The sequence below is a fragment of the Xenopus laevis genome, chromosome 9_10L (genome assembly GCF_017654675.1).
Source record: "Xenopus laevis strain J_2021 chromosome 9_10L, Xenopus_laevis_v10.1, whole genome shotgun sequence".
Lineage (NCBI taxonomy): Eukaryota > Metazoa > Chordata > Amphibia > Anura > Pipidae > Xenopus > Xenopus laevis.
This window is the reverse complement of record NC_054387.1, coordinates 87486123-87507601: the sequence shown is the minus strand read 5'-3', so window position 1 is coordinate 87507601 and position 21479 is coordinate 87486123. Positions and strand designations below refer to the sequence as shown.

General features: G+C 40.6%; 1 protein-coding gene across 2 annotated transcripts in view; it reads left to right on the top strand.

Annotated features, from left to right (window-relative positions):
- The first annotated feature begins 705 nt into the window (after positions 1-705).
- c3orf70.L (chromosome 3 open reading frame 70 L homeolog) overlaps positions 706-21479 on the top strand; it is a 68021-nt gene continuing 47247 nt past the window's right edge. The window contains exons 1-2 of one of the 2 annotated variants that reach the window (XM_018236104.2): positions 706-841; positions 15423-15678. In XM_018236104.2, the coding sequence (XP_018091593.1) occupies positions 788-841; positions 15423-15678 (310 nt within the window). In that variant the 5' untranslated portion in view covers positions 706-787. Of the gene's footprint in view, positions 842-870; positions 1696-15422; positions 15679-21479 lie in introns of those variants that run through there. The other variant, XM_018236105.2, reaches the window with a different exon arrangement.

The window sequence follows — 21479 nt, the reverse complement described above, 5'->3', positions numbered from 1 at the left end:
CCCAGGAGTTGCATAATTTAAGAGCAAGCTGGAAAGAGGGCCTGTTTGTGCTAAAACGCTAAAGCAACTATGGACGTAGCAGACTCTATGGTCTGGGCCACCGTCCCCCCAACAACTGTGACCTCTGCTTTCTATATAGTTGTGCCACAGAGATGTGGCTTGTCCAGTCAAGTCTAAGGATCCACACTGCAGACTTCCAACTAATTTTTTCCATGATGTGGTAGCCTTGCATTTAACCCTTACCCCTTTTGACTTCATCTGTTTCATAAATAGCTTTTTTCTCAAACTGTAACAAAGGGTGTGAATTAAAAAGCAGGTGGAATCGGTGTTGGACTGGGACACCGGGGGCCCACTAAAATACATTAGACCAGGGGTCCACTCTCAGTACTATTATTCTTCCTCTCCTTATTCAACCTCTAGTCTCCTAGTTTCTTTTCTTTACATACTATAATCTATTATTCCATCTATTTAGCCTCTTTGTTCTCATAGAAACAGGGAATGGCCATGAAATAAGCCAAATGTTTAGCAGCATGAGGGCCACTGACACCTGGGCCCACTGGGAGTTTTCCTGGTATCCCGCTGGGCCAGTCTGACACTGGGTGGAATCAGTTTCTACTCCTAATACTACTCAATGTAAATCACCTGGCACACAAAGTGTTTTTTTGGCGCTAAGGAATGCGATTTACAAACAGTATATAAGGAGCAGCGACAGATACAGAGATGTGGTGACTGCTAGAGGGGCCTGTGGTCGGTTGGTTCCATTGTCAGACAAATGTAGCTGGAGATTATGTGTAGCTCTCTCTATATATGGCAAAATAGCATTCGCACACCAAATTGCACGGTATGATTTTTGTGAAGCAGAAGTTTGCATTTGATGATTATGTGAGTAAATGTGTGAATCTCCCTCAGCCACTTGGTGTCCCTCGGTATCCGCGCTGCTCGTCGCCGACTTGTCACACTGTCGTGTTAAGCAGCTCGCTTGCGTTCATTGTACCACACGGACTCACAGCCCACCACTCCGACCCCCTATAGAAGGGGATCTCTCGCATGCGCAGTGCCGCCCCCTAACTTGCACACAGAGCCGGCTACACAGAGGAGCGGCCGGAACTTCGGGAAACAGCGCCCGGCTTTGAGTGACAGAGCAGCCAGTGCCGACTGCTTGGAGCGGACCTTGTTGTTCCGCGAGACTCTTTGCTACATTCCTGCACTAGGCGGGGGCCCGGGAGCTTTCCGCTAAGCGCTCCATCTATTGAAAGCGAGGCACAGTACAAAGCCCAGTGGGACTCCCGTGTAGACAGTCTGTCACTTTGTGCCGCCACCGCCACACGCAGCAACGCGCAGAGTTTATACCATTTACTTTGTGTTTGTGAGCGGGGTTGTACTTCTGAGGGCTGAGGCTACACACCTAGCAACATATTCTCCGAGCTGCAGCTTTGCTCCTTCCTCTGACCCCCAGCCCTAGAGGAGAAGAGGGCATCAGAAGCTTTGAGGGTATTTCAGTAGCTTTACACCACTCAAATGCACATTGAGTCAAGCAATTCTATGTGGTGACCAGCTGCTTCCTATTAAGTTTGGAAATTAACCTTGGTGATTTATAAGAAAATTCCCAGGTCTCTGGATCCACAGTATTGCTTCTTCTCTTCTGGATATGGATCTCCTGCCCCGTCCTGAGCCAAATCCTTCTGGGTAGATGAGGTAATTTGTGGGCACGCAGATGATTTGGGGGGATTGATTGATGCCTTGCTGGCGAGGGAACAAAGGGCTTGGGAAGGAGTGACCTAATGTGACTGTACTAGGCAGGGTTGTGTGTCTCGGTACATGCCATTTGGTGATAAAGATTGCCAAGTGCCAACGGTGCTGAGATACTGCCAGCCACAGGGCTGTAACTGTCAGTAAGTATGGCACTAGGATTAGAGGCATTGTGCCCATGGTACCAGTGGGCAGATGTATTTCAAATGCAGGATTTCCATAGAGCAATTTTTTATTCTCTAGTTTTTTATCCTCTGAAAACTGGCATGTGACACCACCTTAATATCATATAAGTTCTCACACTAACTTACAATGATCTGGCCTCTTGAGTGTACCAAGAGAAACTGACCCACCTATTGGTAGAAATTGATATAGGCCACTCAGTATTTAACAGCCTTGGCATGAGTCTATCCCTGAGCTTATCAAAGTCAAGGGCAATGGCATGGCTTTGGCACCAGTGAATTAAGTTCTATGATTATGTTGTCCTAGAATCCTGCTGTACAGCATTTGCTTATTCTTGCCAATGAAATAACTTTTATGAATTAATTTGTTTGATGGTATGTATTGGTTGAAATGATATCATATTTGTTTATATTGTACCCCTCTGGCAAAAAAAAGTATGCTTGATGCCAAAGTGGAAAAAAAAACTAAAAAGAAAGGAAAGCCAATGAATTTTCCCAGAAAACACAGCACCTCTATGCGTCTATATGTGTGCCTGTCTGTGTTTAAGCAGTGTATCAAAGCTGAAATGTTTGTGGATGAAGAGTTTTAATAGCACCCTGCTGGCTGGAACAAGAACAGTTATGGATTTGTACTGGTATAGTGCCACTGCAGAACAGAGTGCTTGGCAATAGACCGGACTAGCTCCTCAGAACAGTGGCAGTATGTACTTTGCAACAACCCCATCTGCTAGAGTATGTACCATAGAATAGACTGGAATAATGTCTGTATTGGAACTATATTGACATGGTTCTGGACTACTAATAGTCAAATCTATTGTATTGGGGGAGCACCACATCTGTTCTGAAGTTGGATTTTTGTCAAGTGTTTATGTTTGCATTTTCCTTAGTGCATTTGATTTTCAGTGCTTATTTTTAGAATTAAGCACAAAATATTGTCTTACCATCAGTGCATATCCATATTGGAAGTAGATCCTGAGACTGCTCTGGGGAGCCAAGAAGGTATAGGGTGATCAGTATTTGTTTCAGAGGCTTGTTAGGCAATCATATTATTATTATTATTATTATAGTTGTTTTTTGAAAGTCCAAGCCCATGCAGATCAGGCTTGAATGATAATCCTGTTCAACTGACAAATCTGTCCACGCATGCATGGATTTTTCATCCAATTCAGTCAGATTTTGACAACTGGTAGTGTGAGCTATTGCATCACAGTTAGGCTGGCCAATGATTTTTCGCTTTCAAAACACATCACTGATGTAGTCACTTGCTCTGCCAATTATAGAGTACATCTAGACATTGAGTTAAAAAAAATCCATGAGTGGGTGAGCAGCTTAACACCTGACAGGTCCACTGTAAGTTATTCTCAAGGTTGTTCCTCTGCTTGATATCAGCTTTGCAATGTTTCCTTTTTTATTGAACCAAGTTATCCAGGAACTGACACCTGCACAGAAACTCTTGATATGATGACTTTTTTATTATTGGCTCCTGATAAAATTGACCATAGTGTGAATGTGATAGGGACTTAAGATTGTAAGCACCATGGGGCAGGGACCAAAAATGTAAAATCTCTGTGAAATGCTGGAGGCTAGGTCAACATTATAAAAATAAGGCATAATAACAACGTGTCTTGCTGATTATATTTGTTCTACATTCGTCCATTCAAAGATACTCTTTGTATATGACTGTGCTGAAGTATATCTGTGTACTTCAATCAGTATTGTTTTTTAGGGACTATGGAGTTTTTGTTGTTGTAATATTATATGGGTAGAATCTTTTATCCAGAATGTTTGGGACATTGTCTTTTTGTAATTTGGAATACCACTGGGGTCATTTACAAAGACCCTGAACAGAAATGTATGCCCTGTCATAGGTCACAGGTCAATACCATTGCCACCTGTGTCCACAGCTGTTTGAATGGCACGCAAGTTAGGGGACAGGTACTCTTCTCGTCCTGCCCCTCATACATTAATCACTGACAAATGCAGCCAGCTCTGTAGGCTGCAGGTCTGTGTGTGCCAAAATGGAGCGTAGAGACCTGCTCCATTACATATAGGGTGGAAGGCAGAGTGCAAAAACATGGCACATTGCTCCCACTTTTTGCACTCTGCCTTGTTCTCTGAACCCAACTGCCGTAACACTACTGACTTGCCTTCAACATGTATTTATTTATGCATGTGCCAAAGCACAGACTACCTGGGTTATAGGCAGTGAAGAGGTAGGGGGAATGTGAACAGTGCAAGGAAAGTGCAGTATGGAAAGTGATTGCTGACCTGTGTCATAGAGGCGGGGAAGGCAATACACGATTGACAGCGAAGACATTTAAATTAAAGTTTACAGATACTGATGTTTAAAAAAAAAAACAATATAGGCTTTATGTTTAATTTGAAATTGGCTTTTATTGTACAGTGTTATAGTTCTGGGTGCAGACTGTCTGTAAGTGTTTGTGGCAGTCTATACAAAGATTAAGTTTGGTGTTTGCTAGCTGTTACTTAGCATGGCTAATGCCACTTAGTAGTGATATGCTAGCTATGTCTGTTGTGTCTAATTGTGTGCCAATACAGCCTGCATCTGGACTGTGTGAACTAAACTTTCAGTTTCAGTGTGCTTACAGCGCTCATCTTTGAGTGTCATTTGTTAATTGAGTCGGTTTGTGTTGTAGGAGAGCTTGGATTAAAGGGTTTAATTCTCTTTATGCTTTCATTGGTACTGAAGTAGTGGATTTGGAATGGACTGCAGGCTGTCCCTGAGTAATACTTAGTAAAACTGTGTATATTAAAGGCTCAGCTACCTAGAAATATTGGCATGCTACAGACTCACAATCTCGTTATGTCACCTTTTATACCACCATTTATTGTCAAAAGTAGAGAACCCAAAAAGAAAAATAGAATGACCCATAAAAAAGAAAAATAGAATGACCCATAATATGGGTCATTCTATTTTTCTTTTTGGGTTCTCTAACATTCACATGACCCTGCACACTGGTAATTTGTATTAACAAACTACTTAATGGAAGGTGCTACCATTGTTACCTTTGGTTTATTTTATTGTCAAAAGTTGTTTTGCTTGATACTACCACAGGGTTAAGGCTGTGTCCACATCCTTCTGTCACAGGAACGGTGTCCTGCCTCCACCACCATTTCATAAAATGAAAATAGCCACCCTTTTTGACATGAGCTCATTTAATAGGACTGAAAAGTAAAGGTGCATAAACACTATCGGATCTTACAAAAATGAATTAATTTTTTACACAGCCATACCTGATTTAATATATTAAATATATTAAATATTTAAATATAATATATTTTATATATAATTTCCCATTGCCTCATTGCTCACGGTGTAATGCAACCCCTCCCTCACCTTGATAGATTTTGAGCGTAAACAAGGAGGGTATATTTTCCTTTTTAAAACTCCTTATTAACCGATCTTACTGGCCATTCTGAACACTGGTTCTTTTAGGGAGAACTGCATTGGTAAAAATGGTAAAAGCACTTGAGTTTTAATGGAAAGCCTGACGTGTTTCCTTGCACAAGTAATTAGTGCTTGTCCAATTAGCTTCTTATGTGACTACAGTTTCTAGAAAACCTTAGCTTTGCAAGAGTAAGAAACAGAGCACGCTGGTTTGTAGATTGTAGTAAAAACTGCACTGTACTTGATAACTTGCAAACTGGCCAATGCATTATTCAGCTGGATATTGTACAGTTTGTCCACAATAAAGAACTAGATTGCAATTAGCTGATCAGTAAGCCAATTGTTATGCAGAAGTTTGGCCTATGCAGTTCTGGATTGTTGATGGCCCCATATAAGAGCAAATGGGTTATCAGTTGGTCTTTGTTGGACAGAATTTCTGTTTGTTGCATAGAGAGTCTGTATCTCTTTGTTGCATGGAGAGTACATTTCTGTTTGGTGCATGGAGAGTCTGTTTCTATTTGTTGGATTGAAAGTGTGTTTATCAAGAAATATAATCAGTATGCGCTTCCTATATTAGATAATATCCCACCAACCAAAAAGCTTTTCCTCACAGCAGTTTGATTTTTAACCCAAGAAGTCCCATAGAGGTCTCTAAGTACAGGCAGATATGAGGCAAATATGTGGTAATTCGCTCCCCTCTTTGGCACACCGGATCCCCTCAAGGGAGAGAGAGGCCAATGTGCGCTTCTATATACTGCAAATGCCGGATCACTGCTAGATTTTTACTTACAGGATCGCTGATGTTTATTTGCGTTTAGTTAAGAACCGGCTCTGATAATAATGGTGGTCCCGTCTCTCAAACCCTTGTTGCGAAACTTGTTTTGGTCTCGTCAGCGTCCTCGTGTTCCACTGCTTTGGCACCTTTACTCTGTTGCTCACACGCTCCTGTTACTGATTCCTCAAACTGCGGCTGTAGCTGATCGCATGGAGGCTGGCGCTGCAGGCTGGGAAATCAGTTGGACAGCAGAGCGATTTATTTTTTGGGGCAGAATCCCCATTTTGTTTGCGAATCCGCTGGTTATATTTGCGTAAAGTTGAAACAAATTTTTTACTGAAAGTGTGTTTATGTTTGTTGGATAGCAAGTTTGTTCTGTTTGTTGGACAGAGAGTCTATTTCTGTTTGTTGCATGAATAGTCTGCATCACTTTGTTGGATGGAGAGTATCTTTAGGTTTGTCTGATGGAGAGTCTGTTTCTATTTGTTGAATTGAGAGTCTGTTTCTATTTATTGGATGGAGAGTCTATTTTTGTTTATTGCATGGATAGTCTTTATCTCTTTGTCTTGATGTTTGTTTGATGGAGAGAGTCTGTTTCCATCAAACAAATGGAATTGTGTCTGTTTCTATTTGTTGGATGGAGAGTCTGTTTCTGTTTGTTGGATGGAGAGTGTGTTTCTATTTATTGCATGGAGAGTCTGTTTATATTTGTTGGATTAAAAGTGTGTTTATGTTTGTCAGATAGAGAGTTTGTTCTGTTTGTTGAATAGAGACTTTGCTCTGTTTGTTGAATTGAAAGTTTGTTCTGTTTGTTCTCTTTGTTGGATAAAGATTCTATTTCTGTTGGATAGAAAGTTTTTTCTGTTTGTTGGACAGAGAGTCTATTTCTGTTTGTTGCATGGAGAGTCAGTATCTCTTTGTCTAAAAAAGAGTCTGTTTCTGTTTGTTGGTTGCATGGAGAGTCTGTTTCTATTTGTTGGATTAAACAAAAGGAATCCTGGGAATGAATTCCAAACAAGAAAATCCAATTTACATGGGTTTATCCTATAGCCTAAAGCTCACCCACTGGGTTTTTAAAGCAGAAACCAAGATAATAGCTGATCAGATTCCCAACTACAGACCGGTTTCGCCTTTCTTGAGGCGCATCAGTGTAGTGCAGGGCAGGGTTATCTGATCAGCTTAGATAGAGTCACTGTGTGGTTTCGCATACAAGTCATTAGGGTTGAGGAGACTGCCTCATATTTGTTGGATTAAAAGTGTGTTTGTTGGAAAGAGAGTTTGTTCTGTTTGTTGAATAGGGAGTTTTCTCTGTTTGTTGAATTGAAAGTTTGTTCTGTTTGCTGGATAGAGAGTTCGTTTTCTTTGTTGGATGAAGATTCTATTTCTGTTGCATAGAAAGTTTTTTCTGTTTGTTGGATGGAGAGTCTGTATCTCTTTGTTGGATGGGGAGTATATTTCTATTTGTTGCATGGAGAATCTGTATCTCTGACTCTTGTCATTGATGGATATGACTCCTCATGGTAAAAAACTGATGATTTGCTGGTTAGAGCAAATGGGTTATCAGTTGGTCTTTGTTGGACAGAAAGTCTATTTCTGTTTGTTGCATAGAGAGCCTGTATCTCTTTGTTGCATGGAGAGTCTATTTGTTGCATGGAGAGTCTGTATCTCTGCCGGATAAAAAGTCGGTTTCTGTTTGTTGCTTGGAGAGTCTGTTTTATTTGTTGCTTGGAGAGTCTGTTTCTGTTTGTTAGATGGGGAGTCTTTCCTGAATGTAGTCTGTTGGTCAGTATGTGGTGGATCTCTGTCTGTGTGCTGCATAGAGATTCTGTGCCTTAAAGGAGAACTGCGCATGCGCTAGCAAACTCCGTGTAGCCCAAATTATTGGAAGAGAACACGAAGATTCAGAAAATGGCACCTGCTATTTATAACTGTTTATTGAAATAGACTATGCAGGGAGGGAGCAGAGAGGGGGCTCATTTGATGGCTGTGGATGGGGCTTTTGTCGGAGGGGGTTTCTTTCATTAAAAAAAAATTGTCATTGATGGATATGACTCCTCATGGTAAAAAACTAATGATTTGCTGGTTGGAGTCTGTCAGTTCACAGTCAGCGCAAGGCTGAATATGTTGTTTAAAACTACATTATATGTTGTTTAAAACTACATTAATTAATATATTGTATTTTAGTGACTATATAAGAAAATGTAAGCAGATATTGTATTGTAGTGTTATTAGCTATTTAACTATTTAAAACTTGAACTTTTTCAGATATCTTTTTCCAAGTAGTCAGTGTACTCAGGCTAGTGACCCAAATTGTTGGACTCCTAAAGAAACTTATGAGGAAATATAATAAACACATTAATGTAAGAAAACTGACAATGTAGATAGTTCTTAAGCTGTAACATTCCAGAGAAAAGAGGATAATGTGGGCATATCTGTATTCTAGAATAAGCATGAAAGACAATAGGGGTCATTTACTTACTGCACCACAGTTGCAGGTCCACACATTTTCCCACAGTCAATCGCATGGAAAGGTACTTGTGTAAATATGAGCTCCTTTCAATTCCATATACTGTAGTTGTGCTCAGCACCGCTGCCTTCCTACTGTCTCCTGTTTTGAGGCTGAATCTAGGACATCTTTACTTATTAATGTAGTCGAGCCCTTGTACTCCCGGCACCTTCACACTAGAAAGCAGCTCCGTGGTTCCAACTGTGGCCTGCAGTAATAGGCACAGATGCAGCCTTTTCAATGCAATTGCATTTGATCCAGATTAAAGTGTGAGCTGCATTAGCTGTGTTGCATTGGATACAATTGCATTAGGTGCAACTCACTCTTGTGATCGCCCCAGTGCTGGAATTCTGGGTAAAAGACTTACATTGTGGGTAAAAAATATGGTAGTTGTGTTTGGATGTGCACATCACACACTGCATCTACTCGGTTTAAGTATGAGCGTTTAATAATAAATATATTATTCCCAAAGTTTAAGGGGTCCTAAAATGCTTTTTCTGTGGACCCAATAACTAGTTATGCCACAGGTTCCTTTCCTTTGGCCCGTGCTAGTATACAATTAAACCATTTTTATAACACACCTGACAGTATTTCATGCAGACTCGTAGCTAAACCATTCTATATCTTTCAATGGCTACAAATAGTAATTTTATTTATTTTTTTCATGTAAATGACAGTGTACAAACAATTTGCCATTTTCCACCACAGGAAAACCATTTACAAATGCTATAGTCATTAGTCAGTGGTCACTTCTGATGTCCTTTACCAGTGCTGGGCCACTGGCTGGGACTACCTTGTATGTCTTGCAGCACAGGAGACTACAAACGGATACAATGCAAAGCAAATTTTATTTTATTTTATCAATGTTCACAATAATATAAGAGAAGAGCACAGCAATTCTGTTCAAGCCAGAATTAATACCCAACGGGATTATTTTACAATGGAAAGGCATGGTTATACTATCCCTTCACAGCCTCTTTCTTTCTCATGTCTTTAGGATAGATGCCATGATAAATTGTTGAGAATAATTGGAACAGTTCTGGGTATATGCCAAGGATTCTCCTTCTAAAAGTAGGATTATCCCTTCAGAATAGAAACAGTTGGACAGCTTGTGTCAGAAGCCTCGTGACTGTTATTTTGTATGTGTCTGGGAAATGTCAGCTGCCTGTTTGCATCTGACAGGGGAATCTAGGTTTTCCTGAAATAGGAAGTGTCTGGCCTTTTCTGGCCTTTCAATTCTCACGCTTTCATCATATCAGAACTTTTATATCTTGTTTTAATTTAGCCAGGACTGATCAGTTTTAGTGTTTTTTCATGCCAAGGACATAGAAGACTGAATTAAATAGTATCTGTGCATGTTGTTATAATGTGAATTCTTATTATCCTTTACATTTATATAGTGCTTTGTCAGCTTTGTGACATTACATAGAATACCATGAAGAAGCATATTGTGCAGCTCTCTATATTGTTAGTAGTACTACAACCCTGTGGGAATATCACCTCCAAATGTAGGTTATATGTGCACAGGAAGGTTTTTCAGGGAATAAAATTCCTGAAAGGATAATGTTTAATTGTATCTGTATTTACAGTATTACAAAGCCCGTCTCATTAATTTGTGCAGTTTACCTGTACTGAATAATCTCCTACTACTCTCTATACAGCAAACAGTCTCACATTGGTTTCTTTGGAGATTTGCAGCAGATTGCATAAACCATTGATAGCTCAAAGAAGGCTCCAAATGTGCTTGCATACTTGGAATGTGGACTAGTGCTCATTATAAATAAAAACGTTTACACTAGCCCTTCTTATTCAGCATGATCAATTAGAAAATCCAGGGTCATATAAGCCAACTCTGTGTATATGAGTGGAAATACATGTACCTTGAACTTGACCCCTTCCACTACAGCCATATGAAAAAGTTTGGGAACCCCTCTCAGCCTGCATAATAATTTACTCCAAACAAAAAAGATAACAGTGGTATATTTTTAGTGAAGCAGTTCAGTTGTACACAATTAAATCAAATGTGAAAATTTTGGGTTCCCTTGTAATTTTGTTAATTTGAATGTATGTAACTGCTCAATACTGATTATTGGCAACACCAAATTGGTCGCATGAGCTTGTTTAGCCTTGAACTTCATAGGCAGGTGTGTCCAGTCATGAGAAAATGTATTTAAGGTGGCCAACTGCAAGTTGTGCTTCTGTTTGACTCTCCTCTGAAGAGTGACAGCATGGGATCCTCAAAGCAATGCTCAAAAGTTCTGAAAACAAAGATTGTTCAGTATCATGTTTAGGGAAAGGCTACAAAAAGCTATTTCAGAGGTCTAAATTGTCAGTTTCAACTGTAAGTAATGTAATCAGTAAATGGAAGGCCACAGGCACAGTTGCTGTAAAACCCAGGTCTCGCAGGCCAAGAAAAATACAGGAGCGGCATATCCTGAGGATTATGAGAAAGATCTCCTCCAAAGACTTGGTGGTGTATCTTTACATCGTTCTACAGTTCAGCACAATTTGCACACAGAATATCTGTATGGCAGGGTGATGAGAAAGAAGCCCTTTCTGCACTCACGCCACAAACAGTCGCTTGTTGTATGCAAAAGCTCATTTAGACAAGCCACAGTCATTTTGGAACAAAGTGCTTTGGACTGATATTATTTGGTCATAACAAAAAGCACTTTGCATGGCGGAAGAAGAACACTACAGTCCAAGAAAAACACCTGCTGCCTACTTTCAAATTTGGTGGAGGTTCCATTATGTTGTGGAGCTGTGTGGCTTGTTCAGGGACTGGGGCCCTTGTTAAAGTAGAGGGTCAGATGAATTCAATCAACAAATTCTTCAGGATAATGTTCAAGCATCAGTCACAAAGTTGACGTTATGCAGGGGTTGGATATTCCAACATGACAATGACCCTAAACACACTTCGAAATCTACAAAGGCATTTATGTAGAGGGAGAATTACAATATTCTGGAATGGCCATCACAGTCCCCCGACTTGAATATCATAAAAAATCTACGGGATGATTTGAAGCAGGCTGTCCATGCTCAGCAGCCATCAAACTGGAGAGATTTTGTATGGACAAATGGTCACAAATACCGCTATCCAGTGAGGATCACTGGCCCCATCTAAGAAACAAATACTTTATAAGGCTACATATTTGTTATTGCAACTTTGTATTACTCATCTTTCTGTTCGGGTCTCTCCTATTCATATTCCAGTCTATTATTCAAATCAATGCATGGTTGTTAGGGTAATTTGGACCCTAGCAACAAGTTTACAGAAATTTCAAACTGGAGAGCTTCTGAATGAAAAGTGAAAACTCAAAAACCACAAATAATAGAAAATGAAAACCACTTGCAAATTGTCTCAAAATATCACTCTCTACATCATACTGAAACAGCTAACTCAAAAGGTGACAACCCCTTTAAATAAAACTCAATTATTCTGCTCAGCAGGGCCAAAGACAAGAAATGCATTAAATTATACAGTATATCAATTCAGAAAAGTTTAAATGGTCAGTTACCCACCTACCAGAGCAGCTTTAGAAAGACATAAGAAGGTGAAAAATGAAACTTCAACTTCAATATTAGAAAAGTGGTCACAAATAGAAAATAGAAACTTAAAAAAAAAAATATTTATCTAGTGAACTCTCTGAAACCAACTGAACTGATAAGTATTGAAAGTTCAACAACCCCTTTTACTTTCCTCTTTCTGAGGTATTTTGCTATTGACCCTACCGGCATCCCCTTCATCTCCATTTGCTCATTTATGGCCAGCCTGCTGTCCTGATGCACTCAAGAACTTGGTGTACAGTATCCCTGCTCTGTGTGCTTCCTTATGATTAAATTCATCAGATTTTAGTGATAAAGTAGCTCACAGAGTAGAAATGCACTCAGGTCACGTCAGCTTTTCAGAGGTGTTTACACAAAGCTTGACAGAGCTTACAGACAAGTTTAATATTGATCAGACCGACAAGGAAAAGTTGGGACAAGATCAATGGGCCAAGCTAGGATTTGAAGAGATCTTAGTGTAATACCTCACATCACTAGAGTCATTTGTTTGCTGTCATTACAGGGAAAACCACAGTAATCTAATTCTTACAACAGCCACCTGCTCATGGCAAAATAAGTGATATTTAGGGGCACATTAAAGAAAATGTTTGTATGTCATTTCTTTACACTTTTCAATTTATCTTTTTTATTATTAATACACTTTATTGGTTTTTAAAATCTCATTGTCCATATAATAAAGCATGGTAGTGGTAACATTTTTTTTTTTTTGCTACCTGATATGTGGGCTATTAATGATGTAGGCTATGAACGGGGTTTCTGCTATTGAATATTGAGATTGTGGAGGACTAGGGTGAATGCCAACTAGGGCAGGCATGGGGGGGTGGTAGTGACATGGCTCCTAATGCCCTTGGGGGGGAGGTACATGTTGGACCCAGCTTCTCTCTCTTTCTAACCTCATCCAGGGAAGCCACAGCAGTTCATGGTTGTAGCTTTTCCACTGTCATTGCGCTCTAATGGCCTCCATTGATCTAAGCCACTTCATGTTAATAACAAGCATGTTTTGAGTGGGAGGGGAGGTTCTTTTTTCAGCTGGCTGCACAAAGTGTCTTTGCAGCCAGCTGTGGGTGGCTAGCTTGTTGTTATTGAGGTATTTAAGTGCTTTGATAGGCATGCCCAGGAGATAGGTCAGAGGGTTATGATCTATTCTATGCTTGAAAACGTACTCTGTACCTGCCTTACATGTCCACCACATGTGAAAAAGGGTGCCTCTCTCGCCACATCCAGTAAAGCAAAGGGGAGAGAGAAAGCCTCTCGCCAGTTTGGAGAGCCGCAAGGGGCTATAATACCACTTATATATCATCTTATACTCTCTCTCCAACAGTGGTGAATATAGATGCTCTTCTGGCCCTGCCTTACACTGCTTGTCATTTTTAAGGAGAGATGTCCCTTTGGAGGTCCCTTTCCCACTTTGTCATGTAGGGTTGGGCCAGTGTGGTGTTTTCTGTTGAGAGATCATTTTAAAGTAGCAAGATGAGATGGGCGGTGATCTCTGAGTTGCTGCATAATAGTATGTTGTCATTGAGTGGGTGGTGTGGTCTCGGTAGAATGTTTGAGTAATACAATATCAGATCTGTAAGTACTTAAAAAAATGCTGGTGAGGGGTTTGGAAGGTCTCTTTGACTTCTTGGAAGGACATGATTTTGATGTCTGGGGCCAGGACTGAGCAGAGAAAGGCTTTAGCTTGAATCTAGGGTATGAATGCCTTTGGGTCAGAGGTATTGCCTAGAAATGAGCATATCTTGGAGTTCAGTGGGGAAACATAGTATTTCTCCCAGTATTTGCCCCAGAGCTTGATACTCTGGATAGTGGTTAGCAGTACACCGCCCAGTCTTTGGGGGGATCCATGCCACCAGGTTTAGGGAGAGGGGGGCCAGTAGTGTGTTCTCAATGTCCAGTCAGGGCATGTTTGGGGTTCTGTGAGTAACTATTTGGTCCATGTGGTACCCCCAGGCCCTTATTAATTAATCATGATAGCTGATTTGACTCTGGGTTTTTATCTTCCCATATGAAGCTTGTGCGCAATTTTTTAAGAGAGTCAGCTACCCTCTCTGGGAAATGTATTGGGAGGACCTGGACAGGTACAGGAACTTGGATTTTCTTTACTGCTGTGATACAACAAAACCATAAAAAGTTGTAATTCCTCCAGGTTAGCAAGTAATTTTTCCGTCTTGAGAGCAGGGGAAGGATAGTTGGTTTTGTATATGGAGTCATATGTGACAGTTATACATTAATTAATTTGTTAACATTTGGGGGCAGATTCACTAAGGGTCGAATATCGAGGGTTAATTAACCCTCGATATTCGACTAGGAACTAAAATCGTTCGACTTCGAATATCGAAGTCGAACGATTTAGCGCTAATCCTACGATCGAACGATTGAAGGATTATTCGTTCGATCGAACGATTAAATCCTTCGAATCGAACGATTCGAAGGATTTTAATCCAACGATCGAAGGAATATCCTTCGATCAAAAAAACGCAGGCAAGCCTATGGGGACCTTCCCCATAGGCTAACATTGACTTCGGTAGCTTTTAGCTGCTGAAGTAGGGGGTCGAAGTTTTTCTTAAAGAGACAGTACTTCGATTATCGAATGGTCGAATAGTCGAACGATTTTTAGTTCGAAACGTTCGAGTCGAAGTAGTAGTCGAAGGTCGAAGTAGCCCATTCGATGGTCGAAGTAGCCCAAAAAACACTTCGAAATTCGAAGTTTTTTTAATTCGAATCCTTCACTCGAGCTTTGTAAATCTGCCCCTAGGTGTATTACCAATTTGATTGCTTTGAGTAACAGAATGCCCCAGTGCAAGTTGTAAGGGAGGATTAATGGTTTTGGCAACTCTTTTCTGTACTGGAATGCTAAATCTGTGACGATTGGTATTATTTTCCTGTGCTGTTACTGCTACGGGTAAAAATAATTATCATTAGTAAATATCCCACTAGTTTTCTTTTCTATCTCTTTAGCTGACATATCTTTAGAGTAGAAATGTATTAATGTATTTTTGACACAGACATACCTGATTCCACAGATTAAAAGGGAACCATGATACTTGTATGAACCATTTCCTAGCCTCATTTAAGGCGCATTTATTTGAAGTCGTCTATATTTTTCTTGCTTTCAGATGTTATGATTTGTTGTTGAATTTTGATTTTTCTGTTGCGATTGCTGTTTTGTGACAGTGACCTATTGGTTTGTGCCATTTCACAATTACATCTTGTAATCACAGTATATCTCCTCAGTTCCAGGAATCCTCTTATCATCAAGCCGACTGCACATCTTTCACTGCCTACAGATCAGCCCACCTGGGAGAGATGACAGCCGCAGCTGCCCAAAAGTGCCTGAAGAACGATAAGGTTGATGAGGCCCAGGCTTTGGCGCGAAGCTGTGCTGGAAGACCAGATTTTAAGCCCTGTGATGGTCTCTCCATCTGTGCCACCCACAGCCATGGGAAGTGCTTCAGACTCCACTGGTGCTGCCATCTGGGCTGGTGCCACTGTAAGTTTCTTTAAAATTAAATGAAAGATATATAGATTTAATAATTTCTGCCCAAACTGCAAAACAAGTGTTTTGGGATTTAATTCAGGTGCATTATAACGAACAGTTATGTATTCCAAAAGCAGTGGTTTATTAGCCATTCATTGATGGGATAATTTTCTTTACTGAGTGACCACAGGGAACATTGTTTGAGTGTAGACTGCTTAATATATTTATAGCAGCTCTTACACTTTTTTTTTTTTTTTTCTCAATATTTTTATTTTTTTTTACGAAGAAAAAGAAACAGAAGAAAATCAAATTACAGCCATTACACCTATTTTCCATGAAAAGTCTTACAGAAAGTAATGCATTGCATGTAAAAAACAGCTTCTATAATGCAAAGATACAGATTACAATTATTGCAGTCAACAATGAGGAAAATAGGACACCAACCTTAGTTAGACAGGAAAGAATAGACAGAAGTGGTAAAACAGAAACCAAAGAACGTATCCATAGGGGGTGCATATTCAGTGAAGAATATGATCACATAAGAATATAGGTGTGTCTTGGGGAAAAAAGGCAAATCTAGGGTACAAGCCACCTAACGTACCCATAGCTAACCTAGTGCTGATAGCCCTCTATATTGAACCCAGGGGCCCCAGAGCTTGTGAAAAGAGCGCAAGTCACCCCTGGCAAGTGAGGAAAGCCTTTCCATAGACATATAGTTATCTAGTCTGTGTTTCATCTCCTGTAAATTTAAAGAGTTGGTTTTCCAAGCCTTGGCAATAGTCTGTTTGGCCGCCGTAAATATACGGCCTACTAGCTGCCGAACCCATTTGTTCCCACCTGGCACTCGTCCATGTAGCAGAGCTTCCAGAGGGGATTTCCTAAGTATAAGCCCAGTGATGCTAGTTACCATTGTATAGACCCTGGTCCAAAACCGGACAGCCTTAGGACAATGCCACCAAATATGAATAAAGGAACCAGTCTGCCCGCAACCCCTAAAGCACACCGGAGAGGAGGTGGGGTACCATTTCGCAAGCTTTTCGGGAACTAAATACCACCTAGTGACCACCTTTTGAGAAGTTTCCTGTACCAAAACACTAGGGGAACACCTAGACATGTCCCGCAACATGTCCAGCCAAGCATCCTCCTCCAAGCAGAGACGAAGGTCTTGCTCCCACTGCTTAACAAAAATCAAATCTTTAACAGGCGTCTGGTGTATTAAGACATCATAAATTCTAGATATGGCCCCTTTATATGGGATGGAGTGCAGGCATAAGTGTTCAAACATTGTGGGTGCAGGCAAGTCCCACAAAATGTTCCCCGTTAGGGAGAGAAAATAGTGGCGTATTTGGGCATATCTAAATGATTCAGTGATAGGCATATGGAATTTCTCTTGGAGTGTTTGGCAAGACAGAAACACATGATCTCTGGTGAGCTGATGCAGAGCTAAAAGGCCATTGTCCTGCCACCAAGAGAAGGCGCCCCCCTCCCTGCCTGGAGGGAAGTCAGGATTGTACAGGAAAGATAACACAGGACGGTGGGCCGACCCTAATGGGTATTTGGTAGAAGCCGACTTCCACACTTGCAGGGAATGGTTCACCGTGGGGCAATAAGTGGGGTCAGAGGAGGCCCCAATCCACATTAAATTGCTGAGAAGAGTGCCCCCCACCGAGCTTTGCTCTAACTGTGTCCAAAGAGGGGAAGAACTCTGGGTATGCCATTCCACCATTTGAGCCAGCTGAGCCGCAATATAATAGACCCTAAGACTAGGAATCCCCAAGCCACCCTTAGTCCGATTCCGGTAGGCTATGCTTGCCCTCAGCCTAGACCGTTTACCACCCCATACAAATTTTAGGCATTGAGACTGCAGTTTAAGTAGAGTAGTCATAGGGGGGTTAACTGGAAGTGTGCGGAACAAATACAACAGATGGGGGAGGACTGTCATTTTCAGGGCATGTACTTTCCCTAACCAGGATAACTGCAAGGGTTCCCAAGAATGTAACATAGAGAACAGTCTTTTAATTGTCGCCGGATAATTGGCTTGGGATAGGCTACTATATTCTGGAGTGATCTGAACCCCCAAATATTTTATACTTTTAGGTTGCCAGTGAAATCCAAAGTTAATCTCCAGCAGCTTTTGAGTATGGGGAGGGAGATTAATGTTCAGCGCTTCGGATTTTTGGGAATTAACCTTCAGACCAGAGACCGAGCCAAACTCAGAGAGTAAAGTATATAAATATGGGAGAGATGTCATAGGCTTGGAAACCAACAGTGCAGCTCTTACACTTTTAATGAGTAATTATACTAACAGCTAGAAAATGATTGGTCAAGTCCTCTGAACTACTGTGTTATATTCATATAATGGGACAGTTATCCACTACATCTGTTGTTCAGGGGCCAGATTATAATACAATAACAATGCTGTAGAATTTGGTCTCCCTTTTTTGAAGCTTGTTATTCTAATATAGGTGATTAAATAGGACGGTTTCTCAATTTATAAGATGTGCTTTCAGACATTCCAGTCAATGAATGCACATTTTTCTTTATTTCTTTCAATATGTTTACATCCACTGGCTTAGTTAATTTTAGTTAGTTGTTGTCAGTCTCATTAAATGGTATTTAGTTTTTAATAATTTTATGCCATTGTATCGATTATAACTTGTGTTTCATCTGCATAAAATTTGCTGTCATACTGTTATTATTTGTTTATCATGAAAATAAAATAAAATAGAAAGAAGTCACCTGAGATTTTTCCAATATACAGCAATGAACAATGTTCAAATACTGTAAAATGATTTGTAAATGAATTCAGCTTTCCTCTATCTAAGATTTCAGGTCCCACAATGCCTTGCACCCTTTCAGAGGAGGAGGGTAACATTTATGTTTGAATAGAGTACCAGTAACTGACTTTTCACTGGAGAATTAGTTGCAAATCTGTAGAAATGAAGGAATACTCACTACTAATACAGTGTTTCGATGGTATGAGTACTTAGGTGAAAGGAGGTAGAAGTCTAACATACCTGTAATCTTATCTGAACTCAGAGCCCATGCAGTAGTTTTTATAGTTTTTATTTCCATGCCATCTAGAGGTTACCATCTGTTAGATTGCAGCATGATATATCAGCTTTACCAGGCAGCTTGTTTAAGACATTCAGCTGAATATTGTTGCATGTGAAGACTATTCATTACTTCTTTTCAATTTTATTATCCCTTTTGACAGTTAACATCACTTCACACACTAGGGGCAGTTTCATCAGGAGCCTGTTAACCTGTCTGTATGTTCTCCCAAGTCTGGTAGAAAGCTGGTAAATCCCAACGCAAACCCACGCAGACACAGTGAGAACACACAATTGTTTTGCAAATAGTGCCTAGTTTGGAATCAAACTTGTGACCCTAGGGCAGGAAAGCAGCAGTGCATACCACTGAGGCAGGTAACAGAGGCATTTCCCAAGAAATGTTTGCCTAGCATGCACAGGTGCATTGGTTGCCATTAAAATGATCAAGGGGTATACCAACTGCTTTATTGCCTGCCCATAATAAGGGTCTCTTCTTTTATTATACACATACCAAAAGGAATAAAGTAAATAACTTTTTAGCCCATCAACAGGAAAAACATAAAACTATAACACTGACCTGTAGAAATAAATTAAACACAGAAAGATCCCCCAAAAGAATGAGTACATCCTTATTTAGAACCAACCAACTTTTACGTTTATTGGGACTCTAAGCATAGAGACGGGTTTTTAATAAGGCTGTACCCCTTGCAGTAGAGTGACTTAAGAGATGTGTAGAAATTTGTGTTTTCCTTTTAAGTTCTCCATTGTGGGAAATGTAAGCTATAAGGGAGATGTTCCTAAACAGAGAATTTGTTCTCTGTTTAAAGGATGTTTCTCCCTGGCTCTGGAGCCTATAGTGTTATAGAAGGAACAGGCAAGCCAGACACTCCATTCCTTTGACCCAGCTCACATATTGGAGCTCACTTTCCACAGGAAGGCTGTCCTGTGGAAAAGTATTTAATTCTAGTGAGACTATTAGGAAGGTCTCTCTGAGCAGGGCACAGAGCAGGAAGAATACCTGCCTGTGTGAAGAACTCCTCGAGGGACTGGAGGTGCTGCCTGCAACTGAAAGGTGCAGAGGGAGCTGTGACCAAAATCCTTAAAGTATCGTGAGTACAGGGGTGACCCCACCTTATGTGTTTTTGCTGGTAGTCTACTAGGGGCCCAGTTTAGTAAGGGAACTCATCAAATGTGTGAAGGTAGTACCCAGTGGGCAGGATTTATTTTTATGATTTATGTTTTGTATGCTGAAATGGTTGCCCCTGTGTGTAAATAAACTGCCTAAAAGTGAAGATAGTGTCTGTTGTGGACAGGGCCGGAACTAGAGGTAGGCAGAAGAGGCACGTGCCTAGGGCACAAACGCGGAGGGGCGCCAGGCACATACCTCTTCTGCCACCTTCCCCTAGCTCTGACCCTTGCATCCTCCACCACTGGCAGCTCCTAACATGCAGCAACTCTAACATCCTCGGCATGCTTATGCTTCTGCCACGCACTTGCTTGCACACACACTTGAGGAGGGGGCGACATAGCTGGCCGGGTTGCCTAGGTCGCCCGGCCAGCTTGGCCCGGCATTGGTTGTGGATCCCACATGCTTACACCCTTCTTTTGGGGTTCTTCCTTGTGTATTGTTATATGCAATTCTCAGCAAATACTTACAATATAGTAAACTGTGTTATGAAAACAATTTGGAAATAATAGTAATATCCATTTGTAAATGTGTATATTCCATATTTCCTGGGATCATTATTCTTATTGCTGTTTAATAAAGTGTGTAAATTGCCTTTTTTTCCTATAATTTATGCATATTTAAATGTTACCCACAGTGCATGTTCTCCTGTCAGTTGTGTTAATGTCTTTTCACAGTTTCTTCCCTCTTTTACTCTTTTCATCATTTTCTGTTAGGAGCTTTTCTCAGCACTTGTAGATAATGTGGATGTCCCATAGAGTATTATACTATAAGTGCCTCAAGCTATGTTGTAGGAAGTGTTGAGTAGTCGCTGTAGAAGCACTTAGTGATGGCAAATGTGCCATCAGTTCAGTATATCCGTTGTGAAATGTGAAATGTATCTGTTATTTACAGTCAACAAAACAAGGATGTTATATTTTCTCTGTATACTGACTGTATATATATGATTTTATCTCATATATGATCACTTTGTAGAGACAATGTGCTAATGATGTGTCTAAACATCTCTGTATACACAAATCTTATTATGTGAGAAGTGTTTACACAGAGCAGTGATGGAGGTCATGGCCATGCACCCCATGACTGCTCAAAAGGGACATATTTTTGAATTGGTACCTTTTACTAAAAGGTGCACTAGTGATGTGGCCCCACTCTGTACCCACTCCAACGCTAAAAGTTGAAAGCACCTGTGGAGGAGCTACTGAAAAGTACCACACTATAAAGGCCAATGGGAATTTTTTTGTCCCTTTGTGAAAGCATAAAACGATTTGTGAGCAGACGATACACAAATACCTGGGCCACCTACTGAGCCTCACTGGTACAGAACTAGGAAGTTTCTAGTCTGTATAATGTTTTAATATTTTCGTGAAAATCAGCCATAGCGTATAGAATCCATGTTCTATCTGTGTATCTCATGTGCCTTTCAAGATTTTCAATATCTGTTATTGTTAATTGCCTGACTCAGCTTGTAAATGTGCAGCGCCAGGACCAGAGACAGACCAAAAGAAGGCTGTGGTGCCAAGCTTGCAATTTAGTGATTTCTGGCCTGAATCCCCATACCCGATGAACTATAA